The sequence below is a fragment of the Neopelma chrysocephalum genome, unplaced genomic scaffold (assembly GCF_003984885.1).
Source record: "Neopelma chrysocephalum unplaced genomic scaffold, ASM398488v2 Primary Assembly neopelma1_61b, whole genome shotgun sequence".
NCBI lineage: Eukaryota > Metazoa > Chordata > Aves > Passeriformes > Pipridae > Neopelma > Neopelma chrysocephalum.
In genome coordinates this window covers 3,624,198-3,642,761 of record NW_020897717.1, presented here as the reverse complement: position 1 = coordinate 3,642,761, position 18,564 = coordinate 3,624,198, and the positions used below count along the sequence as shown (strand labels likewise).

The 18,564-nt window shown below is 49.1% G+C and overlaps 1 protein-coding gene across 2 annotated transcripts; it reads right to left on the bottom strand.

Annotated features, from left to right (window-relative positions):
- Positions 1-339: 339 nt before the first annotated feature.
- Positions 340-18,224, bottom strand: FOSL2 (FOS like 2, AP-1 transcription factor subunit). 2 transcript variants are annotated; one of them, XM_027681879.1, is made up of 5 exons: positions 18,065-18,224; positions 17,469-17,729; positions 11,305-11,559; positions 7,549-7,656; positions 340-6,048 (listed from the first exon to the last, which is right to left on the bottom strand). In XM_027681879.1, the coding sequence occupies exons 2-5, from the start codon at positions 17,565-17,567 to the stop codon at positions 5,539-5,541; spliced, it is 972 nt and encodes a 323-aa protein (XP_027537680.1). In that variant the 5' UTR covers positions 17,568-17,729; positions 18,065-18,224; the 3' UTR covers positions 340-5,538. The 2 variants fall into 2 exon arrangements, with proteins under 2 accessions (XP_027537680.1, XP_027537679.1); XM_027681878.1 differs by lacking the exon at positions 18,065-18,224 and having other exon boundaries at positions 17,469-17,953.
- Positions 18,225-18,564: the final 340 nt, after the last annotated feature.

Genomic DNA, 18,564 nt, shown 5'->3' with positions numbered 1-18,564 from the left:
TCCTGACAGTGAAGCAACCCTGCTCTCCATCCCACGTTTTCAGAGTAGCTTTTGAGTTCTTCTGGCTGAGGAGATGGATTTAAAAAAAAAAAAAGCCACCTCAGCATGAATTTTCTACCTCTATCCCTTTCCTTTTTGAAGCAAAGATGAAAGGATTAGTGCTTTATTTGCCTTTTAGCCCAGGTGGGCTGCTCTGCTAGCCTCTGCCCCATTTACCATTGTTGCAGCTAACAGCTGTCTGGATTGCAGCGGCTTTTGTGAAAGAAGCCCTGAAATGTGCTACAACCGGGCACCTGGCAATGCTGTACCCATTTGTTCATATTGAAGGAACATGCGAGGTTTTAATTTTTCATGGCAAAGGGAGCTTTTTAATGACTTCAATTAACAGAGAGAAGAACTCCAGTTAGCTCTTGCTATACAAAAGTGTCCACAATGTCATTAAAACGAGATTTACAAGTGTCATAACTCTCAGCAGCATAGTCAACAATATAGCCAATCATTACAACTGAGCACCAAAAGAGAAGAGGGGAATATCATACCAACCAAGGAACTGGATGAAAAGAAAGGAGTGTGGGGGAAAGAAGGTGCAGAGGAAAAAAGAAAAGTCATTTTTTCTTTTCAGTCTAAATTGATTTTATTCTACAAAATGCTACTCAGTTAAAATTGTAAAAGCAAAACCATTGTAATATGTTCTTTCTTTCATAGCAGCAAGCTTTCTCTAACAAGCTTTTTGTTTTAGTGCAAATAGTGTAGGCCTGTAATTCAGTAAAATAACATGAACAGAAAAGAGACAACAGCAGAGAGAATGCCTCAGAGCTGAGATTCTTCAGGACTGAAGGAACTATATCAAGATCACCAGGAGCAAAGAAAGGTCCCACTTCAGCAGTCATCTTTAAGAACCTCCTTGGCAGAAACTATTTCATTGCAGACAAACAATAAAAAAGAAAAACCATGATATAAAACTTTGAGAAAAAAAAAAAGATAATGGTGCCCCAAACCTTCAGTAATCCTCATGGTTGCCTATTAATCACTGAGGTTTGATTCCACCTCTGACTCCCGCTTTGCAGCAGCAAAATGCTACTGATGCTTTCAATTTGGCCCCAGGAGAGTGGAATCAGAATCAGGCCCTTTCTGTATCTGAGGATCTTAAAGTAGACTTTAGTGACACGAGTAACATCGCTCTAATAAAGATGCACTATCCCTTATTGATGTTACTTTGAACTACACAGTATATCAAGATATATACAACAGTTTATCCTCGCACTGAGCAAAAACAATTGGATACCTATTTTCTACACATTTTATTATGGTTTTAACATCAAGTAACCACAAACAAGAAAGTGGAATAACCCTTTAATCATACAGGATAGGAGGGGAACAATTAAGTAAAACAGGATGGGATTTTATTATTATCTTGTATTCTGAGATTTGTCCTGAACTCCACCTACTGTTCACAGAGGAATGATAATGCATCTTTAGAAACATATCTCTTTTTACATTTTATACAGACAACAACAAAACCCAGAATCTTTTATTTAAGGAATCAAAAAAAAATATTATTAGCCTAAAAAAAGAAGATTGAAGTATTTTAATGCTTTCTTTATTATATCCAAGTCTTAAACAGAAAAAAAAGATGTAAACATGATAAATAAATAAGAAATAAAATTTAGATTGTTCCCCCCACCTCTTAAAATGTTTCACTTGGCCTTCCTAATGAAAATGAACTTGTGTCATAATAGTAAGATTTCTTACATTTCAGAAGTCTGTTTTATAATGGGAAAAAAAGCAACACCAAAAAGGAAAAAAAAAAGGCAACAACCAAACACCAAGAATGTGAGTTGGGAGGATGTTAAATTAGTGGCGGGCAGATCTGCTGGAGCAGGCACAAGACGGCTGCCTGCCAATAAATAGTAAGAGACCAGAGAGAAGGGAGGTGTCTTAAGTTTGTTTTCATTTTTTTCTTTTAATTTAGGATGAAGGCCAGGTGGATCCTACACACAGTAAGCAGCAAAATTAAAAGGTTCAGATGAACTAAACAGATAATTTAAATAATAATTATAAAAAATGCAACAGACAGCTACTGTCCCCAGCATGTTGGTCCCAAATCCCATCACATCACAAGTAGTTTGAGACTTACCCACTCTCCACATCTACGAGAAAGGAATATATGAAGGCAATGCCACAACTGGGAGGGGGGAAGGAGGAACGAGGGCAAAACTGGAATGGCAAACATCACCTGGAAGCTGAATGTTTCCTTCAGTGCAGCTGCTACTGCTCCTCCCATTTTGGCATTGATTAATTTACGATGTTATGAGAAGTTTTGTTGAGCCAGTCACTAGGGGGTTGACCCAATACCAGCTGAAATTCCCTGGGTCTTTTTCTATTGACTTCAACAACTCTTGGTCAGCACTAGTTATAACAGCTCCCACGCTCCCATTACATGCAGAACATGGAGACACTAAATTTAGGAATTGGCAGGGGATTTTGGGGACGGGGAAGACAATCAATTCCCAACGAGCACACAAAAAAAAAGAATGCAGGGCCAGACCAAAACAGCAGCAGAGCTCAAGTTGTACCTGGCTGCCAGAAACCAAATAAAAGTAAGGCTGATCCACAAAATACAAAATTCCAGAAACCAACGATCCCATCACAAACATCCTCTGAGAGATTTGAGGGACAAAATGGGCAGGCACAAGGTATTTGGGGCTTTTTCCAAACAGTAGAAAATAATCCTCTTTTTAAGCAGTTTCACATAGCTCCCATCAGTATCACAGGACAGGAAAGGGGAGCATCCCATCCTGTCTCTGAGAAGGTCAATGACCAGGCAGGAGGCAGTGGGCAAGGACCAGCTGCAGCTCCTTTTGGCAATGATTCAGTGACCAAAAGCAAAGGTAGGTTTTTGTTATTCCACCAGTTAGGTCTGAGGAGGCACCTGACTTCCTAAAACCCCTAGAAGGGATAGATGTTCCTGATCTCCCTGGAGACAGAAATAATGGTCAGCTAGCCTCAAAAGTAGCTGTATCACTTTAGAATTCACCATTTGTCAGTGTTGCATTCTGCTAAAAAATGAGTGGAAATGACATGCAGAGACATTTTATTGAACAGCTTTAGATTCTCAACCTAGACTGGCCCAAGCAAGCATTTGGCAAAATGGAGACAGAGAACCAGCAGTTTCACCTAAAGTAATATCATCTACATAAAACCTGAGGAAAAAGAGGATCCTCTGTGCTAACCATGGGAAATTTAAGGTCTACTTTATTAAAAAGGAAGTTTTGATGTACATGTAAGGACAACAGAACTCCTTTATCAATTTTACCTGTTGTGTAAGCTCAGTTTGAAACCTCTAGCACCAGTATAAGGATGAAAGTGTTTAAGCAATAAAGAAAAGAATCCCAATCAGCTTTATGAAGCAAAAATATCACTCATATATTTATTTCTGGCAGGTTTGGTAAATACTTGGGTTTAAAAATAATAGTATTAATAAAAAAGCAAAGTCTACCTTTAGAGCCAAAAGTAGTGTCCCTTTGAAATGACTCGAGGAATGGGCAGTGGCCAGGGTTTGAGGGAAGCCAGCTCTGAGTAAAAGTCCGGTTCCACAAGACTAAGCCCTATTAATTTCCAGTGGAGTTGGTGGCAACTGCAGCAGTTTTGCATCTCATAGGACTGGCCCTATAACTGTGTATTGCATTTCTCCAGGTCCAGCCTGACCAAGAAATACCCTGGTTTCAGTTGACTTAAAAAAAAAAAGAAAAAATATATAAAAGAACAAGAAAATATCACACCAAAATAAATAGCTGCCACCACAGCTTCAACAGGCAGGACCAAAGAGCCATCCCCCAAGTGGCTTAGCTGGCAAGCTGGGCAATCCTAGTGTGCACAGGGTCACGGTTTGTCAGTGCCTTGACATCAATAGGGATTGAGCTTGGCCCCAAGTAGGAATAGGTTACACACGTTACTGTTTTCAGTAGTGAACATCAGCACTGGAGAGCTTGTGCCCTCTGTGAGCACTTAATAATAGCAGCCAAGCCCTAAGGCTGGAGAAGACAAGGACCCAGGGCTACGGGAAGAGCCCTCTGCTTTGTTTTTTTGTCTTCAGGCCAATCAACACCAAAAAAACCCAGATCAATTACAATGCAAAAAAAAAAAAAAAAAAAAAAAAAAAAAAAAAGAGGCCAAAGACTGAGGTGCAAATAACGCTAATCAATTTTCCTCTGCTGTCAATTTATCATTTGCCAGAGTTTATGGCTAATACAGCTCTCTTCTAGTTCAAAGAGGTCAACACTTCAAACATGCCACTCCTGCCTGGTCAGGAGTGCCTTGTGGCCTGTGCTGTGCTGGAGGTTGGACCCCCACCTTCCCCTCAACCTCGGAATTGGGAATCTCTGAGCAAACAATACCTACCAGTAAGAGCTGGTGGATGCATGCTGCTTTGTTTCCCAACAAGAAAAAAGTCAGCAAGGGTACAACCAGCTAGTTTCACCCCCTTAGCTGCTGCCTGTCTCCATCCTAGATTTACAGACACGTGGTGCCCCCTCTTTTTCGGTAGTATGTTCTGCAAATATGCCCAAGGGGAGGGGAGAATTTACTAACAGAAAGAGATCAGCCTCTGAGTCAGGAGCTCTGATGGGAAGGAAGATGCAATACTCCCTAGACACTGGGTAGCCCAAGAAAAGTAAACAACAAGCAGCAGACGTGATATCCAGCAAACCAGGGTAAAACCCTGCCAAAAACACTGGTAAGTGCCAGCCCAGCAGCTTTTGATGCTACTTTGGCCCTGAGATGCTAACTTGTTTTTTTGAGGAGCCCAAGGAGACAAACATATCTACATTTTAAAAGAGAAAGGCTTCCATATGAGCCTCCTGCTGTCTCTGTGCCCCAGGCTAGAGATTACAAGCTCTGCCCTTGCTGCTGAGCTCTTGGGCTCCTCTTGGTCCCCCTCTCTCCCCATCCTCCCAGCTGTCCCCCTCCTGTCAGGGCAACCTACGTGTTTCCTGCAGCCACTCCCAAGAGGAAAGATCCTAACAAGCCTTTAGAGTTCAGAGCAACTGGATGAAATGTAATGGGATCGACAACATTGGAAATGATAAGCAGAGAGAGAGAGAGAGAGAGAGGGCAAGAGAGAAGCTGTAAGATCAACTAACCAGAATGATTTAAGCACAGAGCACAACTGATCAGATCAATCCACAAAGGAAAGGGATGACTAGCAACTGTCTGCAGCTCGCCTTCAGTCCCACCCAGGAGTGCTCCTCAAGTCCACTATGGCCACAAAGAGGTTTTCATAGGCAGTCCCTACAGAGGGAACATCACCCTCTCCAAACAGTCCTGGCATGTCAGTCCCACCCTTGCCGTTGCCTGCCTCCAGGGAGCTGGTGTTGGTCCTCGCTCTCTTTCCTGGAGCTGTAGCACTTCCCCATCCTTGTTCTTGCTGCCCTTGTGCTTGAACGATCCTGTGCCTGTCTCTAATCCCATGGAGGGGGGCTCCCCCATGGTATTGTGGGTGGATGTAACACACTGGCAAAATGGGGGACTGCAGGGGGATTACAATGCCAGCAAGGTGGGAGAGTTCAAGGAATCTGAGGACTGGTCCCCGCTGCTGCTGCTCCTCCGGTGAGCTTTGGAGCAGGACTCAGAAGGGGAGAGAGGAGACTCCTGATCTAACACGTTGGGGTAGGTGAACACCAAGTTGGAGGAGCCAGGAGTGATGGCTGGTGTTGAGGTCACCACGATGGGAGTGTTGAGTGCCTCCTCCCCATAAAAACCTCCAGCAATGCTGATGGGCTTAATGACAGACCTCTGGGCTTTGTCAAGGACTAAAGAGGAAGATGGGATCTCTTCTTCCACAGGCTCCTGCTTCACCACCACTGCTCCACTTGTTCCAGTCCGAACGCTCTGGAGGCTGCTCGATGGTGGGCTCCGACGTTCCTCGGGGCTGATTTTGCACACAGGGCTGTGAGCCACCAGCATAAACTCCAGCTTCTCCTTCTCCTTCTGGAGCTCAGCAATCTCCTTTTGCAGCACTGACTTCTCCTCCTCTAGCACTTCAGTTTCCTGCAGACAAAAGGGGAATAAATAAATACCAAAGGCTCTGGAACTACTCCTCACCTGGACCATGGCCATCAAGTCCAGGTCCCATCTGGCACAGACAGATACATCCCAGACTCTTCATGAGCCGAGAAGGCACCAGGTCATTGCCAGTTGAGCATCTTGTGTTTCATGTGTCTACTAGTAGGCTATTCCCAAACTTCACCAATCTAAGATTATAAATAATCTTCTCATAAACTCACCCTAATTTTCTGATGGCCAGCTTCTGCCATTCTGTCTTGGCCCGTGACTTCAGTCTTCTCCCTTGCTCTCTGCCTGACAGACACCTTAGCAGAGAGGACCCAGATTTCCTCTCACTGTTTTTTGTGTTGAGCTAGTCATATTCTTTTCACTTAGACAAGAGTTAGCGTATAGCAATCTCTAAACTGTTTCTTTCTGTAGTGTGTATTCCAGATTAGGTCTGACACTTGCCTGACTCTTGCCCAAATGACTAACTAACACTTTTGTCTCCACTGGATGCATCCTTTGATGCATCCTACGATTAATACATTTACCTTTCCCATGGTCACATAACACTGATGGCTCATAGTCAATCTGTGAGCAATTAGTACTTTCCCATATGAGGAACTCATAATTTCACAAAGAACTCACCCTCATTCCTTCAAGATATGACTTCCCACTTTGCACTCCTCTCACTTCTATTACTTTAGTCATGACATTTCTATAGGATGTCCTGCCTCCCCTGACTGAGAACACCTTCTGAATTCTAGTCAGAAGCACATTTCACTGGTGTGCTTTCACTGCTGCTGCTGTGCTTGTTAACAAGATCACTGGATAAAACCAGCCCCAGGCTGGTCCTTGAGCAGAAGCACTGGAGCTTTCCCTTCAGCCTCTTTCAACACAACCCATCCTTGCCTCCTCTTCAACCAGTCCCTCACCCACCCCTTGGTTCCTATGCTCAGCCCTACCTTCTCTATCTTAGCTAACTATTACCCCTGCGGCACCAGGGCACACATCTCTGCAGTGCTTCCTTTTTGAAGGATGGCAGTTACCCCCACCCCATGCCCAAAGAAAGGTTAAGCCTAAAGGATGTAGCTTTGATAGGTACACATAACATCTGCCTTGTTTTCTACTGCTTTCAGATGAGCCTTCCTCTTCAGTGCTTTTGTCCTTAGAGCCTGCCTTTGAGGCACACAGGACCTTTATTTTCACTGATGATGAGTCAAGGAGACTCATGCTAGTTGGGAAGCCAGAAGCGAAGAGAGCTCCTAGGACATTCTGGACACTCAGCAAGGAGAATTTAGGGTCCTGAGCTCCAAGCCCAAGTCCTCCTCATCCTCCAAAAACTGTTGATGCAGGAGCAATGCTACTGGGCAGCCTTGGACGGGGAAGGCAGTGTGTTGTGAAGCATCTTCCTTGAACATGCTAGTGGAGGAAGAACAATGCCCTTCGAACTGGTCCAAAGGGCAGGAGACAAGGAAGGAGAAATGTATGCAGAGCACGTACCGCCTGGAGTTTCTCTGTTAGCTCTCGACGCCTGTTACGACACTTAGCAGCTGCCAATTTGTTCCTCTCTCTCCGGATCCTTCGCTTCTCTTCTTCCTCAGGCGACAGCTGTGGGCAAGTGCCAAGAAAATCCACAATCAGATCTGATGAAGGCATTCCTTTAAGTTTGTGAGGATTTAACCACAATGCAAAGGAAAAAGGCCTGATCCAGCAGGATGCTGAGCACTCCCCCTCTTCACTGATGTCAGCAGAAGATGAAAGCACACAGTATCTCTGCCTGCACCAGGTCTTAGCAGAAGGGTGAGGAGAAGATGGAGCAGGGTGCAGGGAGAAGATTGTGTAAGAGGACAGTGAATCTGCACCAAAGCCAAACAGATAAAAGATGCTCTGATTGTTTCACAACTTGGGTGGTACGTTAAGCAAAACCAGAGCATGATGTTGTAAGTGCCTCTTTCTTGAAAGAAAGTATCTTCTGTTTCCCACACAATAATAGTTGCTTGCTTGAAGGTCGGGGATGGGGTAGAGGAGGAGACAGGGAAAACAGCAGAGCTCCCATGGAGTCCGTGAAGCAACAATGATTTATATTACCCAAAAATTTGACCTCAAATTTTTGAGCACTCAGCTAGATAACATACTGCTTCTTGCATCAGCAGGCAAGGCTCCAGTGATACCAAGGGCTTCCTGAGGCCAGCTGATATCCTCACTGATGTAAATCAGGAGCAATTCCATAGGAATCCATCCAGCTACACTCTTGCGAAACCAGAGGAAGTGAGCAGGAGCCCACAAGATCTGGTCAAGTTATGCCTAGCTTTTGGGGTTTGAGACGAGGTTTTACAAATCCCAGCAGCAGCAGATAGGTTTGTGCCTCTGCCAAGACCGGGGAGCCAGTAGAGCAGCACATGGACAGGGTGAGTGTAGCCCAGCTCTCCGCTGTGGCACATGGCGTGCGGGAGCCGGTGCAAACAGACCACCACAGGGATTCAGGGCACATGTTCAGCTGTGCATCCTCCTCCGCTGGGGATCAACCTCATGCCCTGGACTTCAGCCTCACCGAGCTGGTGTGTGCTGCAGGGGCTCTGGGCTCGTGACTGCAAACAAAAGTGAAACCTTGACACCCTGCAAAGCAAGTGTCAGGTCTCACAGCACCTCAAAGCACGTGCCAGCAGAGAATGGAAAGAAACCCCTTTTCACACAAGCTTTCGGTTTTAACATCTTCATGGACTCTACACGTTGCAAATGAGACATTCATCCTTTTACTATCTTTTCTTTTTATTGTTAGTTTTACTCTAACCTCAGTCTGGGTTGTTTTGGCTTCCTCTATCTCCTTAATTTTGATGTTTGGAGTTTCAGTGAATTTACTTCAGCCTCTGGGCATTCAGCTTGCTCATTTCTGCTTTTTTCAGGATCTGAACTGTGCCGGTGATTTCACCTGCATGTAATGCGAGCCCCTGGATGCTCACTGAGCAACACAAGCACTTCTAGGACTGCAAGACACAGGATTTAGGCCCAAAAACTTTTCCATCAGCAGATCACAGTGCTCCATTTTTGGGTGGAAAGTACCTCCATTCTGCTGGGCAGCATATTTCCCCCAGTAAGGAGCCCCTGCAGGCCCCACTCTCCCCTCTACAGCTCTGCCCGCTCCCTTTCCAGCCCAGATGTGTAAAAAAGTATTTACACAAGTATCTACAGTATTGCAAAGCACTAAGTATGCCCCAAGTCAGAAGCTATGCTGACTTGGGGCCTCTGTGCACAGTTTTCAAGAGCCCTTTCATGCTTTAGAAGCACAGATCTCATTGAAATATGTTGGGAGCAAAATTTCTCCTCCCAGGGCCTTCAGTCATTTTAAAATTATCTGTTTCAGAGGCTCTGCCTTGTAAAAAAAAAAAAAAAAAAAAATCAGACAGGGCTGAAACCCCTAATCTAGACGTTCTTAATATTTTACCAGGTCTAAAAAGGAATATTCCGTCAGTGGTTGCTGGACTTGTTTGAAAGCAGTTGGATTTGGCACTCTTTGTGCCCCTGCTGTACGCGTTATCCATAGCTTGTCCAAGCCCAATACGTGCATTCACTGTCAGGAACATTCATCAAAACAGGCTCTTTTCATAAAGTGTTACACAATGTTTTCCAAAAAGGCACTCCGATGTGGTGTTCAAAGCACCAACAGTGGAAACCTGAGCCAAAGAGCCACGGTAAAGTGCCCGGGTACTGCCTTAGCACGTGTCTAATCAAAAGGATTTGGCTTTGAATGACCCACAATGAACGCCTTGCAAACAAGCCACAGGCCAGGAATTGCTTGGCAGGCATCCTTCAGCAAATAACTCTGAACAACAAATAAAGCAGAGAATATGGTGATCTCTTCACGGCCAATTTGTGAACACAGAGGCAGCATTTGTCAAACAAATTAGTTGTTGCTAATTATTCCTCCGGTTCTCGTGAGACCTTCCTTGCCTTTGGACACCAGCCTTGCACGCAGGAAACTGGGAAAAAGCTCCAGCTGATGGAAAGGTCTGGCACGTATCCGAACCACCACGGCTGCCCCATTCTTCCTCCCAAAAATGGGTCCTCAGTGCACCCATACCAGCTCCTTGTGCAGAGGTACTGCTAAACTCCTGACTTTAACCTCTTAGGTCTAAATCAGACAGCAACTCCACATAAAATAATCGGACAGTGAATCAAAACAGATGACGTGGAAGTAAAAGTAGGGCTGGTGAGACTTATTGGAAACAGCCCTCACGCAATAGTGTGTACTCTTGTATGGAGGGTGTGCAGTGCGTCTCATTACACTGCTCTGTAGCAACCCACACAACTGCTGCTTGGGAACAATTTGGGGAGATCTAGTTTATTCAGATATATTTTTTTTAAAAAAGAAATCAGCCTAGCAGTGTGAATAGCTGTTCACCAGACAGTCCTGGGGAAGGCTGTTTCTTACTAAGAAAGAGATCAACTAAGAAGAGATCGACAGGGCTGAAAGGATCTCCAGAAGATGAGGTGCCTGCACCTGGTCTACCTCCCTGCATATCCAGAGTGCTGGCTTGATAATCTCATCAGGAGGCTGAGCACAGGGCAGCAGTGGTACAAGCCACCCCATCTAAGTTATGAAAATGCCACCGGGTTTGAAGCAGAAAAATCTCTTACAGGATCCTCACCTCATTGCTGCAAAAAGATCAAGCAATTGCATATTTGTAGCGGGAACGTGGATTTGGACCCCAGATATTCAGAAGACTCCTGCTACTAGAGCTGAAGTGCTCTAGAGAGGCTGTTCCTCCCTGTATGATGCTGGCTGGTACCGGGGGTATCACACAAATTGAGACTGGAGCAATGCTAGCTTCCACAGAGCAGATAGAAAACCCTTGGTGACGTAATTTGGGTGTCAGATTTGTAAAGGACCTACATGAAAAGGCCCTCTGCTTGCTTGGAGGTTTTCTTCTGCCTGGAGCAGCAGAGACACTCAAATTGAAACCCAGGGCTCGACTTCAGAGTTTCACCTGCTTTTGAAACCGAGCCACAATGCGGCCTGGTGGTGCAAAGCGTTTGATGAAGACTGGGTAAATCTCGCCACACGATGAGAAAGCAGCACTAAGAGTCAGTCTCCAGCTTACACCCTACGGCACCCTAAGAAACCCCAGCACCTGTACAGTGCCGGGGACAGACCTCAGTGCTCCCTTCTGGGGCTGGGAGATCCCAAGAGGGGGCAGGGGGGAATCCCTGTACATCTGTTTTCAAGGCACTCTCAGCTACTCTCCCCCCTGCAGTTACCTGCTCGTCTCTTCGTCTCCGTCCCACTGTTGTCCCGATGGTTTTGATGACACCAGGACGCTGAAGGGCTGTGTGTCCGGCCACTGAAGAGAGCGGGGGCAGCGGGTGGCTGTAGGGGTGCGAACGAGAGTAAGGGCTTGACATGGAGGTGATGACGGTGGGCTGGACCATCCACTGCAGGTCTTGGCTGGTTGTGATGGCGTTGATCGTAGGGATAAAAGCACTGCCTGATCCTGGCATATCTACTCGAAATTTCTAGGAGGAAAGGCAGAGGAGAAGAGGGACAGAGAAGAAAAGAAACTGTCAATGAAAGCAGAACATAAGTGGTTATTCCGAAACCAGCTAGGCCCTCAGGAGTGGCACCAGTGAGGATCAAAGCAGCACCTGAAGCACAAACACCAGCAGCTGGTGCCTCTGCAGCATCCCAGGCTGCCCCTGCCTGCCACAGCCCCCTGAGGAATCACTGGGCTCAGGCAATTTTCCTCTGGAGCAGCTCTGGCCTCTCCCAGCCTCCTTCCTCTTCCCCCATAAACCTCCCCAGCCTCCCCTCACAGGCAGTGTCCCCACCACTGCCACCTCCTGCCTGTGCCCACCGCTCCTTCCGGTGGGGAGTAAAAGGGGAATTCAGGAGTTTCTAGAGAAACACTTCTCTGTGAGCCCAAAGAAAAGGAAGAGAAACTTCAGTTTTGAAATGCCCCTACCAAGAAGGATGAAGCCTTCTTCTACCAAAGGACTGCCCTGGAATTTGGGCTTGGTCCACACAGGGTTTGGTATGGCAAGAACAGGAGCTTGCCTCTTATTCAGTGGTTCTGCACCTGCAACACATGCAGGGCGAGAAACCCGGCCCCAGGATGGTTACGTGCGAGGATATGTATTTTAATAGCAGCCTATAAAATAGGTCTTAGGATTCAGATCGGACAAGTTCCCTGCAGCTCTCTGCACTGTCTAGACAAAACAAGGCAGCAGTAAAACCAAGGCAGCAGGTAATGATCGCCTCCAAAATACATGTACACCTTGTTTCAGACAGAGGTAAATCCATCTGGATAATACGTTGGCACTAAATTGCAAGGAAAACAATCGCTTGTCCCCGGAGGGGGAAGAAGGGGAGAAAGAATGCTTTTGTCTATGCTGAGCTCCTTCAGGAGGCTTTCAATGGTTAGACTGGGATTAACAGACAGACATGCCTTGCTCCAGCAATCACTGTGCAAGGGACAGGACTTGTAGGACCTGCGGCAGTCACCACCACTGATTTGTAAGCCTTGAAATGATTCCGTGAAAAACGCGCATTCTTGGGTCGACAAACTGGCTTTCCAGAGAAACAAGAGCCCTTGCATCAGCCTGACCTCAGCTCAGGTAAGCGTCCCAGATAAGGTACAGCACTTCAACGCAGATTTCCTTTTCAGGGTGTGCCTAGTCGAGCACCTTAAGTGCTTTGTTAAACCAAGGCTACTGCAAATAGTATTTCAAGTTCTGATAGCTACAGCACTTTGGGCCAGCATTAGCCAGCTGCCAACGCCTGGAGATCAGGAGATCCAGTCTGAATACTGACAACTGCTGACTTACAGCTTTGGACAGCTGAACATCTAGCAAGAAAGGATGAGAGAAGGAAGAAGTGAGTCAAGTTAAGCAGGTGGGGGAATTACACAGAGAAGATGACACCGGCACCAAGACCTTGGCAAATCCCCCCAACAGAACCTCAGAGATTCACCTGGAGCTTAAGTCCAACACAGCCTCAGCTCACCCCACATTTCAGAGTGCATGCCACCTCTCCCAGTTAATTACAGAGGCCCAGAGCTGCAAACTGTCAATACTACATCAGAATTTATGGGTGCAAATCCCCTCCTTTGCTCTGCCTGGTGTAGGCTGTGACCACATGGCACAGGAGAGGATGCCCTGGTGCTTCCACAACCAAAACACAAAGGGACCTTACCTTCACAGAAGGAATTAAGTGCAAGACTAGTTGAACCACAGGCTCAACTCAAGGGATGTGAGCCCTGCTTCCTGCTCCACGAGTGGCTTCTACCAAAACCTTTACCTACCTGTGTCACCATCCCTCTTGTATCCAATAAAAACAGAGAGGAAAAGTCCTGTCTTCTTTTCAGGGACACTTGAAAGCTATGGCTGCAAAACATTCAGAGATCTTCTGGTGCTTTGCCATGCAGACACCATCTGCATTCCAGAGCAAACCTTTGCCTCCAACACCCAGCAACAGGCTTAAAATTCCCAACAGAGGTTGGGAGAGTCAGATCCACCACCAAATCAGCCACATATAATACAAGCATCTGACAAAGATCAGGCTCCAAGTTATTGATAAAGTGAGTACTCTGCTTCCAATCACTCCTGTATTCAACCTAGGATCCTTCCCTAACACTAGCAGAATCTCCTGGACTGCAAAGGGGAGCTGCTCAGTTCAGCCACATCCCTCTGCAGCTCCATGATGCTTGCTTGCAGACCTGGGGAAGAGAGATCAGTTCCTCTCGGTGCCATGCCCCATCTATCACCAACTTCCTTTCTAATAACACAAAATATCTTAGAAAGAAAAAATCCTCCAAATCTGTATTCTGAAATACTCTCCAAAGGAAGTATTTTTCCTGGATAACTAATTAAGGGACACACTGCTGTGGCAGGCTGAGTCTTCAGATACAGGGTGCTCAGTCTTCTGCCAGGTTTTACAAGCTTTACTTCCTGACTGGTCAGGCTTTCCCCACATACCTTGCCTTCCCTGCTAGAACACTGCACTGGATCAGCTTTCCTGTGCCAAAATGCTGCTGCCCCCCCCCCACTCGCCCAGTGGCCATCAGCTCTGACTCCTGGGATGTTGCTGGTTGCAGTGGCAGGCCTTGAATTCCCTGCCACCTCCCCTACACAGCCCCTTTGAGCACTGGCCTCCTCATATCGGAATGCCAGACCTTTCCCCAAACTCCAGCCCCAGCTTTGCTCTCCTCATGCCTCCCCGTCTTGGAGAGCTTCAGTCGCCCTGCCAGCCTTGCAGCACTGCATGCCCTCACCCACCTCCCCATTTCTCCTCTTTCCAGAGCCCCTCCTGCCTTTTCATCTCCCAGGACACGCACAGCTCTCATCTTCTGACCCATGAGAGGCTCCTGGAGGTACCTCTCTGCCAGCTCTCAGTTCTTCTTATCTACAAGGAATTCCCAGCACTGCAGAGAAGATGTGGTGATAGCCAGATTGCAGGGCTACACACGCAGCACACGCTCAACCACCAAGCCACCGCTCGCCTCCTGACCCAAGCAACACACAGATGAAGGTATCATTAAAAAACCCCAACAACTAAACAGCAAACAGAAAGAGTCCTGTTATTAAGAGTGCCAAGAACTGAGGTCAGTCTCTGCTCTGCCTTAAAAACATGGGGTTGGACGGGAGCCTCCTCAGATCCACAGTCAGGGGAGGCTCCAGCAAGTCCTACCACGGGTAGGGACCGACTACATTAGCAGTTCACAAAGTAGCACAGACAACACAGAAACATTTCAAGCTTTGTCTTCATGGTTCCCTTCTCCATCTTAGGAGTTTCTATACCACACCCTATTGTGTCTTCGTTCCTCTCTAGACCTTCACTTACATCTCTAAGTGCTGAGCAGCACCAGAAACCAGTTGAGAAATGGGTAAAATGGCTGGGCAAAAAAAATATAATCAAATCCAACAACAAAGCAACCAAGAAAATACCCACAGCATCTTTACTCAGTTATCAAATACAGGGTATTTGTGATATATTATAATAAATACAAAGCCCCTGATGGGTCTCCCGTGTTGAACATCTCCTTGAAGGACCACTGGACACAGTGCTATGATATCTCAGGGGAAAGTTGACTGGTCTGAAAGAGTATACAAACTCTTCCCATTAAAGTCTATGTTTACCACATGGCAAGTCAGCGATTAGGAAAATAGCATGACACGCAACTTAAAAGAAAAATGTTCCAGTGCTGTGCAGTATGGGAAAAAATAATTAAAAAGCATCAAAGTTTTGGCTCAGAGACACAGTTTCCATTTAAACATGTGACTGATGCATCTTTTCTTGCTTTTGGGAAAAAAAAGCACACACTAAAGAAAAAATTTCTGCAATGCATATTTTCTGTAGCGATAAAACTCTGCAGATCTCCCTAGACCAGAATGAGCATAACAGCCCGACTGCTGGGGTAAAGGCAACGCTTACATTTGATCCTAATCTACAACATCTGTAAGGATCAAGGGAAAGACGATCTACAAGGCCTTGAGAAATCTCCCGGATTCTTAAAGAAAACATTTATGTTCTTGCTAAGCCGACGTCCTGCTCAAAGCCCCGTTTCAGATAGTAACCCTAGAAACCGGGCTCTGGTCCCTATATCAAACGCCTCGCACATGAGCTGCCCGGGGAAGATGCGCAGCCCCAGGAAAAGGGGAAAACCCAGTTATCGCTCGGACCACGACAGCTCAAATATTAAGTGGTGACGGAGTTTCACGACCTCCCGCAACAAGTGCTCGAATCCAGCGCAGCTGTTGAATCACAGGAGGAAAGGGAGAGTGAGGACTTGCAGCTTGCCGGGCGTTTCCAGCTTCTCAGCCCCCCTTCCCGCTCCCCCACCTTGTCCCGGCATTTACTGTAAACCAAGGAATAAGCTTTAGCTGAGCTAGAATCCCGGGAAACCTCAGTCCGCAACCCGCAGAGGGCACCAGCGAGATGCATTTGGAACAGGCGGGGAGCGGCAGCGAGTCATTTCTGGTAAAACTTCTTTAATGTGAGGAATGTCACGGGCTGGTACGGCTGGCAGAGTTTAAAACTGGACTTTTTTCCTTTTTTTTTTTTAATGATCCTATGACTTCTTGATGCGAAGGCTGCAGCACTGCTTATGCTGCCAGTTCTCTCATACAAGCCACACAAGAAATAATAATATTGTGAGAAAGGGGAGGGGGGGGTGAAGCCCAACTCTGAAAAGGCAAAAAAAAGACTGAGGCTGGGCCAGCTGATGTAAACAAGTTATGAAATAACCCAGGTTTGTATAACTGGCCCGATTGTGTAATGCCTTCCCCAGAAGTGGTGGATTTAGTCTATCTAGGCATATAAGTCATTCCGAGGTGCTTTCTTAGGAAAATGAAAGGGAAAAAACCCAAAATCACCCGACTGGGCTTTTAGGTCCGTGAATTCACGCCGCTTCCACAGGAAATATCTCCCATTCTCCAAGCGCCGCCCGGCAGCGGGGCTTGCGGGGGGAGCAGGGCCGGACGGCGCGGGGAGCGCTCCTACGGGCCCCAGGAAACTCCAGCTCGGGAAAAGCCGTCGCCGGCCGCTCTGCGGCCAGCGGATCCAGCCAGAACCAAGGAGAGGGCGGGCAGCGGGCTGAGGAGAGCGGCACTCCGCTGGCCCCGGGGTCCCACCGCGGGAAAGGCAAAGATAGTGTCAGTACCCCGGAGCCAAAGTTTAGCGGGGTGAGAAGCGGGAAGACCACTGCGGGCGCTTGAAAGACCCAGAGCCCACTTTCAGCTACCCCTGCGCGTTCCACGGCGGCTGCAGCAGCACCGTGAATAACTTGAGCAGCACCTCCCAAAGTCTCAGGGAAGCCGCCCAAAGTGCTGCTGGAGAGCCGCGGGCACTGCCCGGACAGGAGCGGTGTGCTGGGACACCGAGAAGCTCCTGACGAGAACAAAAGCAGGAAGGAGGAAGAGTTCGGTGCGTCCCTGTATTCGCGCTACCGACCTCGGAGCGCAGTCGACCGAAGGAGCCCTGTGACTTCTGAGCTGGTCCCGGCCCGCCGCTGCGGCGAGTTCCCGGGCGACAGGCGGGGGCTCGGCACCGACCCCGGCCGAGGCGGGGGCTGCCCGCCAGGCGCTCCTCACCGCGCGTCCCCGCTCGGGGCAGGCCGTACCTCCCATGGCACCCCCGGCCCAGCCGGCCGGGAACTCCGGTCAGCGTCCTGCCGGACGCGTCACGGCACCCGCTCCGGGGCGGGCGGGCAGGGAGGGAGGGAAGGAAAGCGGCGGCGCCCCGCTGGGGGCGACAGGACGGGCCGCGGCTGCGGGCAGCCCCGCGGCCGGCGCCTCTCCGCCGGGCGCCCGCGCCTCCACCGCCGAGGAAGCGCCGGCCGCTCCCCGGGCGTGGCGGTGAACTCCCGTGCCGGGAGCGCTCGGAGCAGTCTCTGCAGGGACCGCGGGAGAGGGGCAGCGCCCGGCCCTACCTGCTGGGCTGCGCCGCTCGAGTAGGTCTCGGGGTGTCCTGGGGAGCCGCTGCTGCCTCTGGAGGAGGTGTCGAAGTTCCCGGGGTAGTCCTGATACATGGTCCGAGGTCGGGCCGGGGGAGCCGCGTCCCCGCCTTCCCACACCGACACCCGCCGCTCCCTCGCCGTCTCCCCGCCCCTTTCTCCCTCCCGACCTCTTCGGCTCTTGCCTTTCGCCTCCCAACGCTCGCCGCGAAGAGGGGAAAAAAATAATAAAAAAGGCTTTGGGAGGTAATAAGGGGGGGGGGGAAAGGTTAAAAAAAAAGTAAAAAAAAAAAACAACAAAAAAGAGATAACAAAATTAATAATAAGGATGTGTAAATGGCTCAGTCGGCAGCTGAGCGCCGGCAGGACGGCACGGAACGGGACGGGAGGTCCCGGCGGCGCGGCGGGAGCAGAGCCGTGCGCGCAGGCAGGCGCTCGCCGATGTCCTCTCTCCGCGCTGCCTGGCGAGACTCGCCCCGCCGGCGGAGCGGCCGCGGCCCCGGGGGCTGCAGGCGGAGCGGTTCTCCTCCGCCCCCCCAACCTCCTCCTCTTCCACCACCACCACCACACACCGGCCGCCCCTTTTCCCGGCACGGGGGTGACTCAGCCGGGTCCTGCGCCCCGCGGCTCGGAGAGCGGGAGCTCCGCGCGCCCGCGGTGACTCAGAGCAATGGCATCGCCCCGGCCCCGCTCGCTTATTATCCGCCCGCCGCCGCCGCACCATGTGCACTCGCACACGTCAAACCCGCGGCGCACCGGCCCCACCTTGCCAGCGCGGAGCCTCCCACCTGCCGCCCTGGCGGGGGAGGAGGGACGGGCACGGAGGACAGCGCCCGCCTCCGCCGCGCCCGCCGCGCCGCCCCCACCGCTCCGCCCGCCCCGCCGGGGCCTGCGGAGGGCGGCGGAGCGGGCGGTGAGGGCGGAGCGGCGGGGGCGGTGCGGCGACCTGTTCCCGGCAGGCTCCGCCCCCCCTGCCCCGCTTGGTCCCGTCCGCTGTCGCACGTTGCCAAAAATGGTCATTTGCGTCGCACGACGCGAGCGCGGGTTTCCTTGCCGCGGATGACGCGCTCGA